Consider the following 18,202-nt stretch of genomic DNA (forward strand, 5'->3'; position numbering starts at 1 on the left):
ATGAAGTATGACCTATTCTACAATCTACACTAAACATAAGGAAACAATATAATGGAGGAGAATGAGAAAGTTAACCAATTCAGACTGGAACTGGAGTGAGGTTCTTTTTCACCCTGCGATATAGACAGTGTTTTTCAAAATAAATTCACATTATCTGGAACATTTTGTTTGCATCACTTTTTCCAAATATTCATAGAGCCAAACCTGTTAGAAAACTTGCAAACCTACCTAAACATGAATGGTGTACACTATTGGTATAGGTTATTTTGCTGCACGCAGTGTTTATGGATCCAGTCAATCATAAAATAACGCACATGCCATTTTGCCATTGCTTTTATTCTTCAATTAGGTTAAATTGAATAGAATTTATCAAAAAAAATTACAGGTGTTGCCGTACAGAAATAAATGCAGAGCATTGACATTGCAGACTTAATTACAATCATCTCAATATTTACGCATCTCGTTTTTTCCTCAATCTTTACTCAAATGCATTCTGGGATATAGTCTGTATTGAACAGTACATAAATGTTGACATGAACTGCAGGACATTGGATGTACTTAAGGAGTGTGTTTAGAATTAGAAGTGTGTTTGTTGCTAGATACTGTCGTTTCTAAAATGAAAGTGCACAATGTTTTTATTTAGAAAAGGTTGGTCTGAAATTTAATTGTTGCTAAATTTAAAACAGATTAATTAAAATATATATATATATAGTATTGAACACATTTCACATTTTTAGACCTTTTCCTTTGCTATTTTCAAAATAAAAAGATTTCCAGTTCCTGGATGTAAGGATGTCATGTGTCCTTGCATGCAGCAGACCAGCGGAAGAGCGGAACCCACATCCCACACTACAGTCTACGTGTAGCCTATTGAAAATAACAGACCGACTGTGGGGTTTGTAACGGTCGATGTATCACGTTAAATTTAAGGGGCATGTTTACAGCACGCGGCACATTTCGACCATAGCGCGGAGAAAAGATGCACGAGCTGGATTGATAAAGGAGCTGTCCAGCATGAGGTGCTGATAGGCGGCCTTCAGTGAACGATGGCGACGGGGAAGTGGCTTTTGTACACGGGTCTCTTTCTGTCTCTCGTCGCCTTGTGCTTCCTGACGGTCGCGATCTCATCGGATCACTGGTACGAGACGGACGCGAGGAGATACAAGGAGCGTTGCCGCGCATTCTCGAACCGCAGGAGCGATCCGGGTTTCATTTACATCCCGAACCACAGCCTTCCGCTGCGCGCGAGCAGACCGAGCCTGGACCGATGGGAAGACCGACTTCTGCTGTCCAGAAACCGGCGTCAGATGTTCGCCATGAGCGCAGCGGATGAATGCAGCAGAAGCTACAATTCAACCAGTATGGGTCTGTGGAACAAATGCTACAGACTGGGGTACGACCCAGCCATCGAAGAGCTCATTCAAAAAGGTACAAATATTCAATGAATAGGGTGGATTTTTCGTTTACTCATTTGTGTAAAGCCATTCGACGACGACAAACTGGGATTTCAAGCTATATTCTGGTGTTCACACCGAGGCCTATTGATGTGTTTAAATTCCAGCCTCTGCTGAAAATAAAACAATACAAATACGGTTGTGAACCATTAGCTGTTTACTACTGAAACCATCACAAAATGATTTTATCTTATTTCAGCACGATTTAATGTTTTTATTGGATCCCATGCGCCAGATAACCAGGCATTACCAGTAGAGACCATTACAGGTTCAATAAACCAATGCAATAACCATTAAATCCATTAGGAATACTGAGATTTTCTATTGTTCTATTTTCAGCAGGGGTGCTTCAAAACATCCAATGAAACAGATTTGAGTTGTACACAGAAACCAAATATGTTTGCATATAAAAATGTCGTGGTTTTACACATTTGTAACGTGTACACTCACTATGTTCTCACTCAATTGTAGTGAATTAGACCAAATGAACAGTCTCCACTCCAGATCACACTCCGTGTGGTTTACTCATATAAATATGTACGTTTGGAATATCATTCTGGGTGTGGAAAACAAATTTTCCCATTTTTGTTTTCCAGGAGCTATCGAGCGTTGCACATACATTAGGTACTATTACACCTCCGCATCCACGCGTAAGGATCTGTCCTACAATATAACCAAAACAATCCAGCAAGATGATTGGCATGCGTTGCGTAAGTACATTTCTAGTAAATAAAAAGGTCTATTATTGTTGGTGGACAATTGGTAAGGTCCTCTACAGTCTAGCATGCTCGATGAGCCAACCCAAAACAAATTTGTACCCGGGTTTATGGAATTTAAGATAAGGCCCTTAATATCAGTGTATTTAGTAAAAATTTGGTGAATCTATCCTTCCCCAGATTTGCGTCGGATGACGGCTGGCTTCATGGGCATGGCTCTTTCCATCATTCTCTTTGGCTGGACCATCGGCGTTTTGGGCTGTTGCTGGGAGCAAGGCCTCATGCATTATGTCGCAGGTCTACTTTTCCTTATGGGAGGTATGTGAGTTTCTTTACAAGAATCTCGATTTCCCTAAAAATTTGTTTCTATCATCATCCACCAACCCACTCGTCCCTCCACAGGTACCTTCTGCATCATTTCTCTTTGCACGTGCGTGGCTGGTATCAACTTCGAACTATCACGCTACCCACGTTACCTGTTCGGCCTTCCGGATGACATAAGCCACGGTTACGGCTGGTCCATGTTCAGTGCCTGGGGAGGACTGGGGCTGACCCTCATAGCTGGGTTCTTCTGCACCCTGGCACCGTCGATTCAGCCTCCCCCGCCATCTCGTACCTCCTGTCCCAAGTCTCGCATGGAGAACGGAACAGTGTGCTGAAGCTATGAATGTTGTGAAACATCGATACAAGCAAACTGTTGTTAATACACCTTGTGGGTACGAACAGCATTGAGGATGATGAAAGACACGTTGGAAGGCGGTGAGCCAAGGTCGTTGGGCCTTTTTGCTCTTGGGACTCTATTGATGTTCGAAAACAAGATTTCTGTAACGAAGGCACATTTGTATAGTTGTTTAAAAGCTTTCATCCTCGCATCACTCTAGTACGTCCTTGGTGAAGCAGTTCTTGGTGTTTGTCTGTGTAACTTGTTTGGGTTAAAAACACTTTCCAAAAGTCATCTCACGTAAATCTACCATCAATTTCATGATGTGTTGTTGTTGTTTTCAATGTATGATTTCTTAATTGGACAATAAAACCTAAGAGACGATTCCATCATTTCTACTCGCGCTATGTGAAGCAATCGCGAAAAATGAGAATCAAACACAGAGGCACTGAATACTCAATTTTATTTAAGTTTTCGTTGTTCCAGACCAGCAGAAAAGGGGTCAGTTCTCTTTTAGCTCTTTATTTTGTATTAAATGATCTCAGCAGCATGTTAAACCCAAATGTTGGACTACATTGATTTTTTTCTGGGAAGAATGAGTGATTTGGATAAATACTGTTTAGTATGGCCACACAGATGAGAAAAGGGAGCAGAAATGATTTATTTGAAGGCCCGTGTGCCTGTTTGAACTCTTTCAACACACATTATCCACATTACCCACAATCTCACGTCTTTTTTGTTCCCGTCTCTGTTCTTCCAAAGGTTACCGACTTCCTGATTCAAACCTTGTGTGAGGCCTTACATACATTTTATAAGCAAGCCAAAAAAGACCTTCACAGTGGACTTGCTCACCCCTCTTCATTGAAACGAAGTTGCTCGTATGGACCCCGTAGTGGCACGTCAGATCTCGCACCCCCATTCTTGCTAAAAGATGTTTCATTCTTTATAAAGGGTTGAGTCCCTGAACCCACCCCATTCAAAAAGGCTCCACCAGGTGTGATATAGCCATCATTGATGGCATCCCTTCCCTAAAGATGCGCTCAAATATCTCATTCGTGGCTCCGCTCCAGAAAACAAAAAGCATGTGAGAATCCGAGTGCGATACATAGAGTGTGCCCTTAACTAATCTCCTTTTCCATTTCCTTTGAGTGGGAATGAGACCTGACATACGGGAAGTGTAAAGATTCACAGTATTAAATTACGGTACCTTGGATGAACCGAGACCAAACTGACGTGATATTCGTTTAAGCACATTCTTTGTAGCCGTCACACGTACGCATCAGAGCTCGGGGTTTCTCTTCACTTTTCCGAATCGGACACTTTGTGACTGTGTGTTAGGACCCTCACTGAGAACCTCCCAGGAATTACACTGCATCGATGATGCGATTCATATTTATGTGCGTCCAAAAAACAGACAATAAACAAATCCTGATGGGAAGGGGATTGAGGGTAGAAAGACAAGAGCTTATGTTACGTTATTAATGGATGGGGTATGTTCGCAGTTTTGATGCAGTTAAGGGTTCGTCTTTAATGACGGTCGATGCCGGCGCTCTGTAAGATGTCTGTGGCGGTCTGCGCTGGGGGTCTGAAGGCTGTCTGAAAGCCTGGGGGCGGGGAATGGAACTGACTGGGGTTCAGTGAGGGAGGGGGGAGGTACGGGGCCCACGCGGCTCTGTGTAAGGAGAGGTTGGCCGCCGCGTCCAGCAGGCTGGTGTGAGGGGGCTGGGGAAGGGCGCTGGAGCTGGCCGGTCCGTCCATCTCTGTGAGTGCCTGCAGGGACTTGAGCCAGTGTGGCGGATTGTCATCCTGAAGACAGTCCAAACTGTTGCCTGCGTTTGCAGGGATACCTGAGGTTTGAAGAGAGATGAATGAGACACAGCTACAGTGCAGTTTCTAACACAGAGTTGTAGGAAAGGGTCTACAATCGCACCTGTGATGATGGCGGGATCCATCCAACTGGCCGTACTGTCCCAGCTGAGGCTGTGCGAGATTCCTGCCGAGCCTATGGGCACCCCGATGTGATTCACGCTGGAGGTGGAGGAAGATGAGGAGGAAGAGGTAGAGTTCGGGAGGCCTCCGAAGTTGATGTTGATATTTGGTAAGAGTGCTCGCAGTCCGTCCTGCCACTCCTTCACATTTAGGCTTTCCACCGAGCCGTTGTTATCTGCCAAAGAGCATGAAACGAAAGACAAATGAGAAGTTCTAGGACTCCATGTAACATTTCATCCAACTCATTTTACGTAATCTGAGAGGAACTGATTTGATTATGAAATCTTTTTAAGTATGACTGGTGGTTATGGTGAAATACAACCTAACAAGCATTAAGATACATAGATTTTAAGTTTTGGACAGGGATAGTTTACCCAAAAATAAACATTCTGTCATCATTTATTCATCCTCATGTTGTTCAAAACCTGCATGACTCTTTCTACTGTGGAACACAAAAGAAGATATTTTGAGAAATGTCTCCGTGGTTTTCTGTCCATACAATGGAAGTCAATGGGGGGCAATGTTGTTTGGTTACAAACATTCTTCAAAATATCTCCTTTTGTGCTCTGCTTAAGAAAGAAAGTCATACAGGTTTGTAATGACGTGAGATTGAGTAAATGATGCAAGATTTCCATTTTTGGGTGACCTATCCCTTAAAATGCCTAGGATGAAAAATGACAATGCAAATGCTAAACAACGAGCCGACTGGAAATGAGTTCAACAACTTGTTTTTATTTGGATCACTGGGTCACAATAGTAGCACTCTGCTCAGCCCAGGTGTTCATATGAATCCTCTCCCACAGATGCTTACACACACAAACCCAGAGCACACAAGACAGATGCATCCCCTAACCTGATATAGGAATCCCCCCAAGACCGGTGCTGTGGTGCTGGGCCGGCATGCTCAGGTCTAAGAAGTGGCTGTGTGCCGCGGCCGCTGTGGATGTGTGGTTCAGGTGTGTGAGGTTATTTCGGGTCGGCAGGCCCATCCAGGGATGATGTGTGGTTGAGTGTTGGGGCAGGCTGAAGGAGTTATAGAGGCCTCTGTGCTGTAGGTGAGGAGGGCGTTGTTGGCCATTGGGCAGGGCGTTCTGGTAGGAAGAGTAGGGGGAGGGCTCCTGGACCGACAGCTCTTTCTCTATGAGGTCGGCCAGGGCCTTCCGCGTGACGTCGAAGGGGTCGAAACCGAGGTCGTCGTCCTGCTGCTGCTGCTTGGCAGACGAGCCGAAACCGAAGGCCGCTTGCCAGTCAGTGGAGGACTCCACGGGAATAGTGTCTGAAATGAGTCGTATGATGTATAAGTCAAAGTAATGCTGTTATTCGTTATTTAGTGGATAAAGATTTTAAATAAGTTTTGTTGTGGAGACCATACACGTCCCAACCTGATGTGAAAAGGCTCTGTGGTTCTGGAGTCATGGGCCAGTCGGATGCTCCCTGTGGAGAGCTGGAGAAGGAGGGCAGGCCGCTGGGGATGGGGTTGGGATGTCTGAAGTTGCTGTTGTCTGAGAAGAGAGACTGAGACTCTGCTGCCGCCCCCTCGAAGGGCGAACGTGCCGCGAGCTCTGCCACGCTGATGGGCACGACGAGACTCGGTTTGGTAAGGCCAGGTGGAGGAGATGGGGAATCGCTACTGGATGTCTGCCAAACCAGTTAAATCAAGAGATGAAGCACAATAGCACATTTTCTCACAGATTCACATTGTTTCGTATTAACACTCACCTGTGATATATTCTCCCCATTTCCTATACTTATGGGTTCTGATGATTTGTCAATTGGACTGAAATGAAGAAGAGCATGTTGTGAGATTATCTTTCAAACGAAACAAAGATAAAATGGGTGTGTCACACCATTCAAGACAATGGATGCTGTTGGTTTTCAGAGGAACCAATGGCTAGGATTCTGTGGTGTGGTACCTGGTAGGCTCTAAGGCTGACGGGAAGGGTGGGAGGCCTGTATTCTGTTCTGTTCCCTGTTCAGGGTCTGGTTCATCTGGTGTCATGTGATCCGTGTCTGTTAGGCAGTCTAAAAGTGGAGGGGACTTGCGATGCTCTGTGGGTAAACCGTTTACCATTTTCCCATAGCCTTGTAATGAGGGCCAACCTTCTTTATTTGTGCTATTGGATCTGGAAATAAAGTTGAAAATGCTTTTCAAAGAAATAAACATTAAAAAATTGTCACTTATAATTCTGAATAGGATTATATAAATGTATACAGAATACAGAAAACAAGCACCTCTGGGTTGAGTTTGATTTGCTCTTAGACTTCTCTCCTCCGCACGTTGATGTTTGTAAAAAGTTAGGGTTGGCTTTGTAAAGGTCTTGGAGTAACTTTTGCTCATACTCTTGGTGTTTCCCAGCCTAACCATAAAAAAATGAATATTAAGACAGAAAGACTAAACAAATATTTTAATTTTATTTCTTTATTATAGACTTATCATTCACATTTATGAAAAAAGAAAAAAAAACATTAAGCCAACTAAATAAAAGCTGTGACTGAATTGATTTGTTGTCTATACACAAACACTCACCTGCATCTCTTCTTTTGTAAAACTTGCCGCTTCATCCCCCAGCTCATGTAAATACATGCAGTCCGGTTTAGGGCACTGCATGCTTTTGAGAAAATAACTGCAGTATTTTGTTGTACCTAAAGAAGCCTTGGGTGAAAACAAACAACTTTTTAACAACAACAACAAATAACTTAATAAACACAGAAAGCATAATAAATACTAGCAAGAAAACAATATATTTCTGTGCTGTGGTTAGCTTAGCGAACTCTAAGCTAATTCTATTTTTTGATGGCGTATGCCTACCTTGAGTGTTCTACCATCCACAATGACATTGTTTACGCACTGAATGGCCCGAAGGGCATCCTCTGAACGGATGTAAGTTACATAGGCACTGGCACTAGGACCCTGTGGAGTTCAAGATAAAGTAAAGATGTGGATGGCTTTTCCCTTTGAATGCAAGGAGTGCTTCCAAACAGATTTTCACAAAAACCTAAAGCTGCATTTATGCTTATTACCTGTGAACCTGCATATGAAGTACTGTTATTGATGACAACTTTATGGATTTTGCCGAACTTTCCAAAATATTCTGGACGCTTTAGAACCTGGGAAAGACAACATGTATTATTCAAGTGAAGCATTATGCTCTAGCTGACTTGAATGATGCATTCAGGTGATATACTACATATAGAAAACCATATTCATAAAACAGGTGCTTGACTACATTTTACAAGTTACTTCATGATATCAAACAATCGTAACGTTGAAACAGACCAGGAATTTTGTTTTGTTCAGCAAGATGTAAATGACCTGGTTCTCTCTATTTTTGCTCCGTTCTCATTTACCTCCTACTGAGAGCGATAGCTTTCTCACTGACATGATACAGCCAAAAAGAGCAGATGACTTTTCATCATCACTTTAAACACATCCAATATGTATTTCATACAGTTTATAGGAACCCATATCCATTCAAAGGAATCATTATATAAGCTATAATACATTACGATTAAACATCTCTTCTGTATTTTGTTCCATGGATGCACATTTGAATATATTTGGTAAACATATATGTAGGTAATTATAGAGGTTTTTTTTATTTAGAGTATTCATTTAGTGCAAAACATTTTCATTATTGACATTAACTAGATTTTCACATCAACAGCACGCACTAGCTTTTGCTTGAAATGATTCATTTTTAGCAACACTGTTTTGGTGCAAAATCGCCTGTGTTAAAAAGGGTCAAATTAACTCTCACAGTGTTTATATAATCGTAATAAATAAAAAAAATAAATTTACTGTGTAGTGTTAACTGCATTCTATTATATTCGACTTCATAATCCAACTAATTAAAATTCTGATACAACATTTTAAAATGATCCACTATATACAGGTAAAAACAAAAAAGCTGTGCGATCACCTCGGCATCGGCAAGCCGCTGAGACAGCCCCACCACGAACACCAGGTTCCTCTGCACCACGCGGACGCTGGCCAGGTGCTTGCGGTTCTCAGTCACTTTCTGCTTCTTTTCGTTCTGCTTCTGCTTCTTCTCGTTCTTTATTCTCTGAATCTCCTCTTGTGACAGTGGCTTGTATACTGCCGGATCCTCCGGGTACGGCTGCAGAACACACGCAGTCAGTTAACTCACTCGAACCCGTATCACGAAGGGCAGAGCGCTCCAAAAATTCAGCAGATAGATCAAACTTTCAAGCTGACACTTGGTGGGGTTTGCCAAGTTAGTGGCGCCACATGATTTAGCCACAGTGCCACATAACCAGGCTTGAGACTACTGATAGACATACATATATACATACACCAATATAATGCCAATATTTTATTTTCTAGATAAGATATAAAGAATATCATTTTTAAATGATTTTTCTGTGAAATTAATCGTTGAATAAGTGAATTTTGCAATAAAGAACAATGGCAGAAAAGGTGACCCAACCGCTAAGATTGTAATGATGACAACTAAATCAAGTCAATCATCAGGAACTCCCGTTGGTCTCCAGTCCACTCCACCTCATGTAGCTTCTCACCTTTCTGCAAGCAGGGCAGAGGCCGTTCTCGTCTGTGCGGATACGGTGCCAGCAGAATCTGCAGATCTGATAGCCGCAGGTGCAGGGGAAGAAGTTGACATCGTCAATCTCCAGAGGTTCCATGCACAGTGGGCACTCCATTGGATCTTCTTTCAGTTCTGGACTGCGGGACATCCTATGGCACGGCAGATTCAGGAGCGTCTCCGGCGGGTCGGCCGAGGGCTGATGGGGAAACCAAAGTGACATGGGACTGTGGTCAGACTCAGTGAGAGGTGCGAGATGTTATCCAGGCAAGCATTTAAGTATAAATTCAGCATCAAGCATATTAGAGAATTCACATCCAAACGATTAAGTAACCACAAAGCCCCATGCTTTTTTATTCTACTATCATTAGCAGGTGATAACAGTCGGTTTTACAATCTGTCTATGAGCATGCTGATGCATTGAGTTTATGAAATGTATTGATGTATTGGGAAAAGCAGCATCAGATACATTAGAAACAGCTAAATGTTCGTCCACAGTAAATAATAACCATACGATCAAAGATGTCCATAATTAAAATATGGTGATAAATGAATTCTTACATGTATGACACAGAGCCAATGTAATATTTAAAAAAGCAGAATTAGGCTTGGTGCTGCATCAAATAAAATATCATGTTATTCCACATATTCCATTATTGACACATCTCAACAACAACAAAACATGTCATTGTCAAATGATGCAGCTAAACATTACATTCAAAGATAAACGACACAAAGCAACTTGTTGTGATTTATTTCCAGAAAGCATTAGTTAAACCTTCACAGCTACATCACTCACACCTGTCCCTTAAATGTAAATGCTGCTATTACAAAGCTAATGTTTAGATACAAAGACTTCCGTCGAGCCTGGTTTTGCTTTAAAATGACACCAATTAAGAAAGCAGCTCGTTCAAACGTTATGTAAATGTCTTTGAATCTTTGTTAAAAACGCAGCTTTTGACATGTTACAACAATTCTGTGTATCGGCGCGTCAGACGGACTGAAAGCCGGTCGGCTGCCTCCACAGCTGGGAAGGACTTCAACTGACAACACGCCAAAAAACACACCACTTTATCCCAACACACAGCCGATAACACACAACTTTTAAATCTCGCGTATATCCACATGAATTATGAGAGAGGAAACAGCAGTTTCCTTCAAATATTTGTTTGCGACTCGGTATTAAATGAACGCTTTTGTTTTGCGGCCTACACGCAGCTAAAGCCTGCGACTCTCCCACTACTCGGTCCGGGGAACAGAGGAGGAACCGCCGCCTGCCCACCTTTGACTTCACCCTTTACTTAAACTCAAGGTTTAAACTCATAACCGTGGGTCGGGTCTGGTTTAAAACACTTACAGAGACCTAATACGGCTTAAGTGATGACATACAGATGCACTGATAGCCAATAAAGCAGTTGTTTTGTAGGGTACTCACTTTAACTAGCTGGTCCTGTATTGCAGACTCCACTCCAAGGGATATTCACTCTAGTTTAGGCGGGGGGTTCTGCCTTTAAACTGATCAGATTTTCTTATCTGATAGTTTGAAATGATCACTCTTCCACAGTACAGATATTCAATAATGATGAGATGTTTTCCTTTCTTAGTTGTACTGTTTATTTAGGTTGCAGAATCTTACCACCATCTTACATTGAAATGAGGAGGGAATACAGTAAAGCAGTCGCCTCTCACTGAGTTTGCGCAAAGCATTCAGCCGCGGTGCGTTGTGGGAGAAGTAGTTTAAGTCGTCGTCATCGTACATTTCACATGACATCGGCAGGCGCCACAACAAGGGGCGATACGGACATATGAGAAATACTTTTTCTTTGATTAAATGATTTTTGAATTCAAATAATGTAAATAATAATGTAGATTTTATATTATATATTAATTAATGTACGTCAATAAAATATCTTAAAATGTAGCTGGCAAAACACATGAATTCAACATCAATATTCAGAGTAAAATATGTTGTTTTAATATGCAGGATATAGTATTTTACATTTTTTAACCATTTTTTCCAACTCACTTGAATGGTTCAGTGTTTTAAGAAAAACATTTTAAAAGTAAAATAAAATACTGTACACCAGAGACTGGCATTTCAACATTCAAAGTACGTTATACAGCATAAAACATTTAATTGGCATAATTAATCAGTTAAAAATCGCAATAAAAATGTTTTCACCAAGTGTCTATCATTAAATAATACTGGCTCACATCAAGGGAGGTCTGTAAATTGTCAAGCATATTACTATACTGTATGTAAAAAACAGAAATGTCCCATTGAAAATATGAGGTAGGATTTTACACAATATACAGTCTCCACTACTACAGTTTAGATCAATGTGAGCGAGTTAGAGGTTTAGACCCATTGATTGAAATAAACATCAAATCAATATACAACTTTAAGTAATTAAACACACCCAACACCTGCATACACAATTAAAAACCCTTGTTGTGCACCCATTTGATTAAAAGCTCACAAAAGCATCTATCTGAACACTTTAGATGGTATGTCTATAAAGACAACCTGCAAAGTAGGCGGAACTACATGCACATTAATGTAGGCTTGGACCACAGTTGTGACTTCTCTGGATGGATAGCATCTATTGTTAAAGATGGATCGATTGGGTGAGGACTCAACAAGGACATACGGGCAGCAAGAAGACCCATTCGCACACAGTTGTCTGTGTTTCTTCCCTGGAGCATCCCGACCATCATTGCTCCAGCAAAACTAGATGAAAGATGGATTTGCAGAGATGACTAAAGAACATCTTGGTACTTCATGTTGTAAAATACTTTAAACACAAACCTGTCTCCGGCTCCGGACACATTTACAGTTTCTTCTGAGGTCACAGCGAGTGCAGGATAATGGACAGCACACAGCTGTCCTTTCTGTTACAAAAAAGCATACAATACATTATACAACAAGGAGAACTGAGTATAAGCTTCTACATTATTTTATATCTCAAACAGACAGTGTACTTATAAATAAAAACCAAGTAACATGATAACAAAGCCTTTATTGACTATTAAAAATGCTCTTCATAATTGAATCTAGAATCCATAAACATTCATACCCGTTTTTCCATTCTTGGTTGCAAATTTACAGTCCCTGCCTCCTGCTCTCCACATAAAACCACACCCGCCGACCCCAAAGTAACCACCACACAGTGCAGATGATCCAGCAGAGGGCGTGAGAGAGCCGGTACACAGCTCAAGACATCCTCAAGAGACCTGGGCAACTCTAAAACAATATCATACTTCGATTACAATTGAACATTAAACATAAACGAGCTCTCGCTTAGTGTGATTTTAAAGTCAGTACCTGTTGGAGTGGATAAACCTAGTGTGCGATTCATGGTGCAGAGCTCAGTCAGGTTGGGGGAAGTGTATGAAAGGGATTTCCAGCTCTCAGACAGGAAGGGTTTGCAAGCCTTATCAGCATCAGTGGGTTCGAACCACACTGCAGTGAAAAAAGACTGAGACATTAACACAACTGACTCAAAGTCATGACACTAACACACTGTATTTGAAACTTACCCGGGACTGAATATTTCTTGGCGATGGCGCACACATAATCGATGGTTGACACAGGAATGTTGCCATCGAGAACTACAAGGGAGGCCGATGCAATCTGATTTTCATACTGAGAAACCTGCGAACAATATTTTTTTAATCCAACTGAGCGTACAATTGACTCTTAATGTTTAAAATGATTAGAAAGCATTTAAATTTGTATACACATACATACTGCTCTTGTATTCGCTGATGGATGTCCATGTCGCCCAACCCCAGGCTCAGCTCGCCAGACTCAGTTATGACGGCACAATAGGTGGCGGTCTTCTGATCCTGTAATCTGGCAATTGCACTCGTATCCTGTCGATCATAAAGGAGAGCACTGTACGTAAAATGTATTTTTACTTATTAATACTGTCCTAATCATTCGTAGAAGTTGGACATTACACAACTCACCATGTGTTTACAATAGTTTAATACAGCTTCACTGTGAGAGTCTTTTCCGGTTGCAGAGATGAAGAGAGGTTTGTGTCCTAAACGACTCAAACAGTCTACAGGGAATATAGAAAAGGTCAGAAAGTAATATGTAATAGTATTATGTCATTTATAATAATATGAATGTTACCCACCAGCAATATTTCTGCCCACTCCTCCAAATGACTGGCACACACTTCCTGGATTTGTTTGACCAAACTAAATTCAAATTCAAAACAAACATTATCTTTATAAGACTAAATGCTTTTATAAAATGCATAAAAAGCCATTTAAGCTTCAGTAACTTGTTAATAGACCTACCAGCAGTTTCTTTGTTTTTCCTTTAGCGATTAAATCAACGTTTATTCCGCCTATAACGATCTAAAAGAAATAAAACAGATTTTCCATAAATCTACACACACAAGCTTAACATTTTGTGTACAATGTTGTTTTTTAGGAGTTCAAATTCATGCAATAATGTACTATACGTTTTACATAGCACTTACAGTTTTGGAGTCCATTTTCTGGCCCTTTGACTTCTGGGTCCCAATGCCACCTCTTAAGCGTTCTTTGTCTTTGAGTTTAGAAAGGGCACACGCTATCTGACTGCCCACCTTGGCATTGTTATGGATGAGCGCTATATCTAAAGGTAAACGAACTTCAGGAAAATACACCAAAATGATGCACATCTGCACAATGCAACAACCGCAAACAACTCATTTTTGAAAGACCATATAACAAAAATGAGCATTAAGTTAATATCGTTTATTTGATTGCAAAAACATTGATTTAAGGATATAAATACAAACATCTTAATGTCAAACAATGCTTTGGGTCTTACTGTAGGTGGATACTGGCTTGCAAGGACTTTCCCTTAGACAGTTCATTGACGCACTGCAGAACGAAAGGTGTGACATCTCTTCCTGTGACCCCCTTCAAGCTTACGGTATACAGAGAAAACACTTTACTTCAGAGAATTGTTTACCAAAGTGTGCGAGCAGAGATTTTTCTTATGATATGTGTCAGCTGCCAATAAGTCTTTCGCTTCAAAGCTTAAATGGAAGACCAGATAAGAGAACTGATCTGAATTCCTTTGCACATCAAATCATCTTTCAAATCTATAAGTGTTTCCGCTATATTCATTTTGCCGTGACTTCTCCCCACCACGACTACAGTGACGCACCGTTTCCCATTCATTCCTAATTTGTCCGGCCATTGTTGCTGAGTTTGTAACTCTTTTACTAGATTTAGCAACTTTACCGACCCCTTTAGTGACTTTTGTTGAGAAGATGCGTATAACAACAAACCTAGCGTCTTTTTGGATAAACCATTGCTTTCACCAGTGGGAAAATGGCGTTTTAAGATCTGTTAAAAGATACTTGTAATGTTTTAATGCTACTAAATCATTAGTAACATTAACGTTCCTACATATTTTAAATGTTAGTAAATCCAGACATTACTTCTGCGTTTGTGGTGGGAAATATCCCACTTCTGAGGTGTCTGGAACGCAGTATTAAAACTGCGTGATGACATCACGGATATGTTAATTAGTGTGTGACGTCATCAAGCGCCAGTTTCACAAAATCGTATAGCAGAAACACAGTAGTCTATGATTGGCTTTAATATGTAAACATGAAAGAGCTCTTTTTTTACCTGGCCTCAGACAATGCTGTTTGTATGGCATCTTCAATCAGCTTTCCTGTGGCTGCGTGTTCTTCAGGGATGGGAACAGCCAAGAGAATGCCACTCTGTAAGCCCAGATCTAATGTGCTTGCTGTATGGAAAACACAGGCGTTCTCAATGAGAGACACATTATCTACGGTTTCAATCAGCTCTTTCAATTAGAACCAATGACTAAAGCATTCAGGAAATATTGACGTTTCTCACTGCACGTTCAGTAAAAGCTTAAATGCTTGAACTTGCCAATAAGCTCCGCTGCCTCTTGAGCACTGGAGACAGAGTATGGAGAAGTAAATCCACTTTGCCGGGAGAAGAAAGCCGGAAAGCTTTTTGTATCTCCGTACGTGGCCACGCACACACCCTCAGTTTCCTGTAAATAATGCTGAATTAAAACTTCAATAGTGGATTAAAACAGACCTGATTTACTTACACATATTTGGACTTCACAAAGTGAATTTTGCTTGAGAACTTACCAAAAATTCAAGAGTGCGACCAATATCTAGGATGGATTTAACCCCAGCAGATACAATAGCAATAGGAGTTCGCCCCAGTTCGGTGAGGTCGGCACTCACATCCAGTGCTACAGGAAATAATGCGCTCACTTATATATTATATAAATTATATAGCATTACAACAAATTACAAATCATTGAACTGTGCCGTAAGAGTCATATACATTATCAGCGTGCCTTGTGCTTAAGCCAAATCCTGCTTTTGCTGATATACGGCCATAACACACTTGTTGTGTGTTATTGCTTTAAAGGAATAGCCCACCTTCAAAATGAAAATTATGTTATTATTTACACGCCCTCTTGTTATTTTAAACGTATATTACTTTCTTTCTTCTGCAGAATGTAAAGGAAGATATTTAGAAAAATGTTGGTAAGAAAAAAATGTTTGTCCCCATTGACTTGCATTGGTTTTGTGTCCATACAATAGAAGTCGATGGAGACCAACGGTTTTTGGTTACCGGCATTTTTCAAAATATCTTCTTTAGTGTTTTGCGTAAGAAAGAAAATGACACAGGTTTAAAATGACAACAGTGTGACCTCAATGACGACAGAAATTTCATTATGAAGGTGAACTATACCTTTAATACGCTTAATAAACTGTGCATATTTAACACAAAAATAAGGTCATTTTAATAAACTTGCAGTTTTCTCCATCTCTATGAACTCCTCCAATGCCTCCAGTTACAAAGACACGAATCCCAGCCAAGTGAGCCGCAATCATCGTGCCGGAGACAGTGGTACCACCGGACAGACCCTGCAGTATCCAAAAACACATCTGGTTCACATTCATATATCTATAGAGATACACATGAAGATAAATTCCAGACCTTGCTGATGACATAAGGCAGGTCCCTTCTGGACACTTTGAGCGCTGTTTTACTCTGTGCCAAAAAGTCCAGCTCATCTGAGGAAAGACCCACGTGAATTCTGCCCTCCAGAATGCCAATGGTAGCTGGGGTGGCACCCTCGGCCCTTACAATCGTCTCCACTTCTCTAGCTGTGCTGAAAGAGAGATAAATGCATCTGAATGAACAATCATAAGTTCTTTGATGTATTCACATTAGTCACATACAACATTTTTAGTACAATTAAAACGGAATTGGTCCCAAAGAAGTTAGTCCTGTATAGTGTGTTTAAAGGGGTCATATGACATGGCTAAAACGAATATTATCGTTTGTTTTAGATGTAATGCAATGTGTATACACGATTTAAGGTTCAAAAACGCTGTATTTTCCACATACCGTGCATGTTTGTATCTCCTCTTTGAAACGCACAATTTTTTTACAAAGCTCATCGCTCTGAAAAGCGAGGTGTGCTATGATTGGCCAGTTAACATGTGCGTAGTGATTGGTCAAATACTGCAAGCGTGTGACGGAAATGTAACGCCACTTACCATATTTGGAACATCAGGTTCCAAAGCAATTGTACTGACAGGTACGCCCACCTTACTTGCGTATACATTTGGGCGGACTTAGTCAAATCATACCACCAACTGATGTAGATTTGTGGGGGTGTGGTTACACGAGGCGTTTCAGGCAGGTCTGGGTGAGCATTCGCTTTTAGATAGAATGCATCTTTTGTTCCGACACTTTCATTTTTGCAATTTTACGTGTCTAATACATGCATGGGCAACTTATTACACACCAAAGACACAGAAAAACACGTATTCGTGCCATATGACCCCTTTAAGGGCTTGTGGCAATTCTTGCAAACACAACATAGAGTAAAGTTTAACATGATAAGCATTTGATAGCTCCATAGGACATATAACGACACAATACGAGGGCTTATTACTTTTTCTACCTGAGATTGTGAGGGTAAGGCATTCCATGTGTAATAATTGTGCTTTCAAGGGCCACAACTGGTCTGTGATCAGCTAGGGCCTCTTTTACAGCCGGGTGGATTGTAAACAGGCTTTCTGTGGAGATAAACGAAACAGTTTGCTCACATTACACTGTATTCAAACCACATTCAAGGCATATTAAAACAAAGCAAACTACAGAACGTTTGAATTGGGTCTTCCATGTGATGATCAACATGTAGTCACGTGACGGTGGAACAACTTCTGTAGTCCCATTATAACTGTCTAGAAAAGACGTTTATAGATGCGCTGTTTAATGACGTAGTGTCAGTGCTATACATGTTGACAAGGTGTAGAACTTTAAGCAGTAAATGCGTTAAATCAATGATTGTGCTGGTTGTGTCGCTTTACCATTTTTGCCAAGTCTGCTGGATGACGTTGCAATACGCCTCACAAATGCTGACGATGTCCACAACATCTTTAGAGCAGGATCTTCAGGTAAGCAAAACGAACTTGAATTTGAGACGATTTAACACTCTCAAACGTGGAAGAGGTACGAACTATGTTTTGCTTTTAGATTTTAAACGATTAAAAAGGAAATCCTTCAAATATACAAGCAGTGTACGGTTTCAATACAGACGCTGTGCACGCTTATCTAAACACTGCTTATCTAAACACTACTCATCTAACGTTAATCTAACCGTCAGTTCGACGCTGTTGTATCTAGTATTAAAACACAAGACCGCGTATTTAAAACTAACGGAATTTAAGCTGTTTGCAACTCTTCGCTCGACTCCGTTCAACTGCTGAACTTTGATCCGGTTGGTCTGTTTGTTAC

The 18,202-nt window shown here is 40.9% G+C and overlaps 3 protein-coding genes across 3 annotated transcripts; 1 reads left to right on the forward strand and 2 right to left on the reverse strand.

The window, feature by feature from the left end:
• The first annotated feature begins 793 nt into the window (after nucleotides 1-793).
• Nucleotides 794-3,215, forward strand: tmem178ba (transmembrane protein 178Ba). The gene is made up of 4 exons (XM_057330209.1): nucleotides 794-1,428; nucleotides 2,051-2,164; nucleotides 2,351-2,488; nucleotides 2,573-3,215. Exons 1-4 carry the CDS (start codon nucleotides 1,047-1,049, stop codon nucleotides 2,827-2,829), a joined length of 891 nt encoding a protein of 296 aa, XP_057186192.1. The 5' UTR covers nucleotides 794-1,046; the 3' UTR covers nucleotides 2,830-3,215.
• A 62-nt stretch (nucleotides 3,216-3,277) lies between these two features.
• cnot4a (CCR4-NOT transcription complex, subunit 4a) lies at nucleotides 3,278-11,059 on the reverse strand. The gene is made up of 13 exons (XM_057330208.1): nucleotides 10,818-11,059; nucleotides 9,360-9,581; nucleotides 8,741-8,938; nucleotides 7,842-7,928; nucleotides 7,630-7,731; nucleotides 7,348-7,473; nucleotides 7,053-7,177; nucleotides 6,734-6,943; nucleotides 6,540-6,597; nucleotides 6,203-6,458; nucleotides 5,674-6,096; nucleotides 4,762-4,995; nucleotides 3,278-4,678 (listed from the first exon to the last, which is right to left on the reverse strand). Exons 2-13 carry the CDS (start codon nucleotides 9,531-9,533, stop codon nucleotides 4,359-4,361), a joined length of 2,313 nt encoding a protein of 770 aa, XP_057186191.1. The 5' UTR covers nucleotides 9,534-9,581; nucleotides 10,818-11,059; the 3' UTR covers nucleotides 3,278-4,358.
• Nucleotides 11,060-11,358: 299 nt separating this feature from the next.
• Nucleotides 11,359-18,180, reverse strand: zgc:136858 (uncharacterized protein LOC678543 homolog). Its single transcript, XM_057329994.1, has 18 exons — nucleotides 17,776-18,180; nucleotides 17,367-17,481; nucleotides 16,391-16,565; nucleotides 16,206-16,317; nucleotides 15,526-15,632; nucleotides 15,296-15,422; nucleotides 15,026-15,146; nucleotides 14,227-14,312; nucleotides 13,879-14,015; nucleotides 13,694-13,753; nucleotides 13,528-13,591; nucleotides 13,355-13,449; nucleotides 13,130-13,258; nucleotides 12,923-13,037; nucleotides 12,708-12,845; nucleotides 12,460-12,626; nucleotides 12,192-12,274; nucleotides 11,359-12,113 (listed from the first exon to the last, which is right to left on the reverse strand). Exons 1-18 carry the CDS (start codon nucleotides 17,840-17,842, stop codon nucleotides 11,927-11,929), a joined length of 2,085 nt encoding a protein of 694 aa, XP_057185977.1. The 5' UTR covers nucleotides 17,843-18,180; the 3' UTR covers nucleotides 11,359-11,926.
• Between the last annotated feature and the right edge of the window lie 22 nt (nucleotides 18,181-18,202).

The sequence above is a fragment of the Triplophysa rosa genome, linkage group LG3, assembly GCF_024868665.1.
Source record: "Triplophysa rosa linkage group LG3, Trosa_1v2, whole genome shotgun sequence".
In the NCBI taxonomy this organism is placed as follows: Eukaryota; Metazoa; Chordata; class Actinopteri; order Cypriniformes; family Nemacheilidae; genus Triplophysa; species Triplophysa rosa.

Excerpts from the sequence above, each read along its gene's own strand:
- zgc:136858 (XM_057329994.1), bottom strand. The coding sequence starts at position 17,842 with ATGTTGTGGACATCGTCAGCATTTGTGAGGCGTATTGCAACGTCATCC. Across the intron at positions 17,482-17,775 it reads CAGCAGACTTGGCAAAAATG|AAAGCCTGTTTACAATCCAC; the intron begins GTAAAGCGACAC and ends TTATCTCCACAG. Across the intron at positions 15,147-15,295 it reads AGAGGCAGCGGAGCTTATTG|CAAGCACATTAGATCTGGGC; the intron begins GCAAGTTCAAGC and ends TTTTCCATACAG.
- cnot4a (XM_057330208.1), bottom strand. The coding sequence starts at position 9,533 with ATGTCCCGCAGTCCAGAACTGAAAGAAGATCCAATGGAGTGCCCACTG. Across the intron at positions 7,474-7,629 it reads TGGATGGTAGAACACTCAAG|GCTTCTTTAGGTACAACAAA; the intron begins GTAGGCATACGC and ends TTTTCACCCAAG. Across the intron at positions 6,598-6,733 it reads TCAGCCTTAGAGCCTACCAG|TCCAATTGACAAATCATCAG; the intron begins GTACCACACCAC and ends TCTTCATTTCAG.
- tmem178ba (XM_057330209.1), top strand. The coding sequence starts at position 1,047 with ATGGCGACGGGGAAGTGGCTTTTGTACACGGGTCTCTTTCTGTCTCTC. Across the intron at positions 2,165-2,350 it reads AGATGATTGGCATGCGTTGC|ATTTGCGTCGGATGACGGCT; the intron begins GTAAGTACATTT and ends ATCCTTCCCCAG. Across the intron at positions 2,489-2,572 it reads TCTACTTTTCCTTATGGGAG|GTACCTTCTGCATCATTTCT; the intron begins GTATGTGAGTTT and ends GTCCCTCCACAG.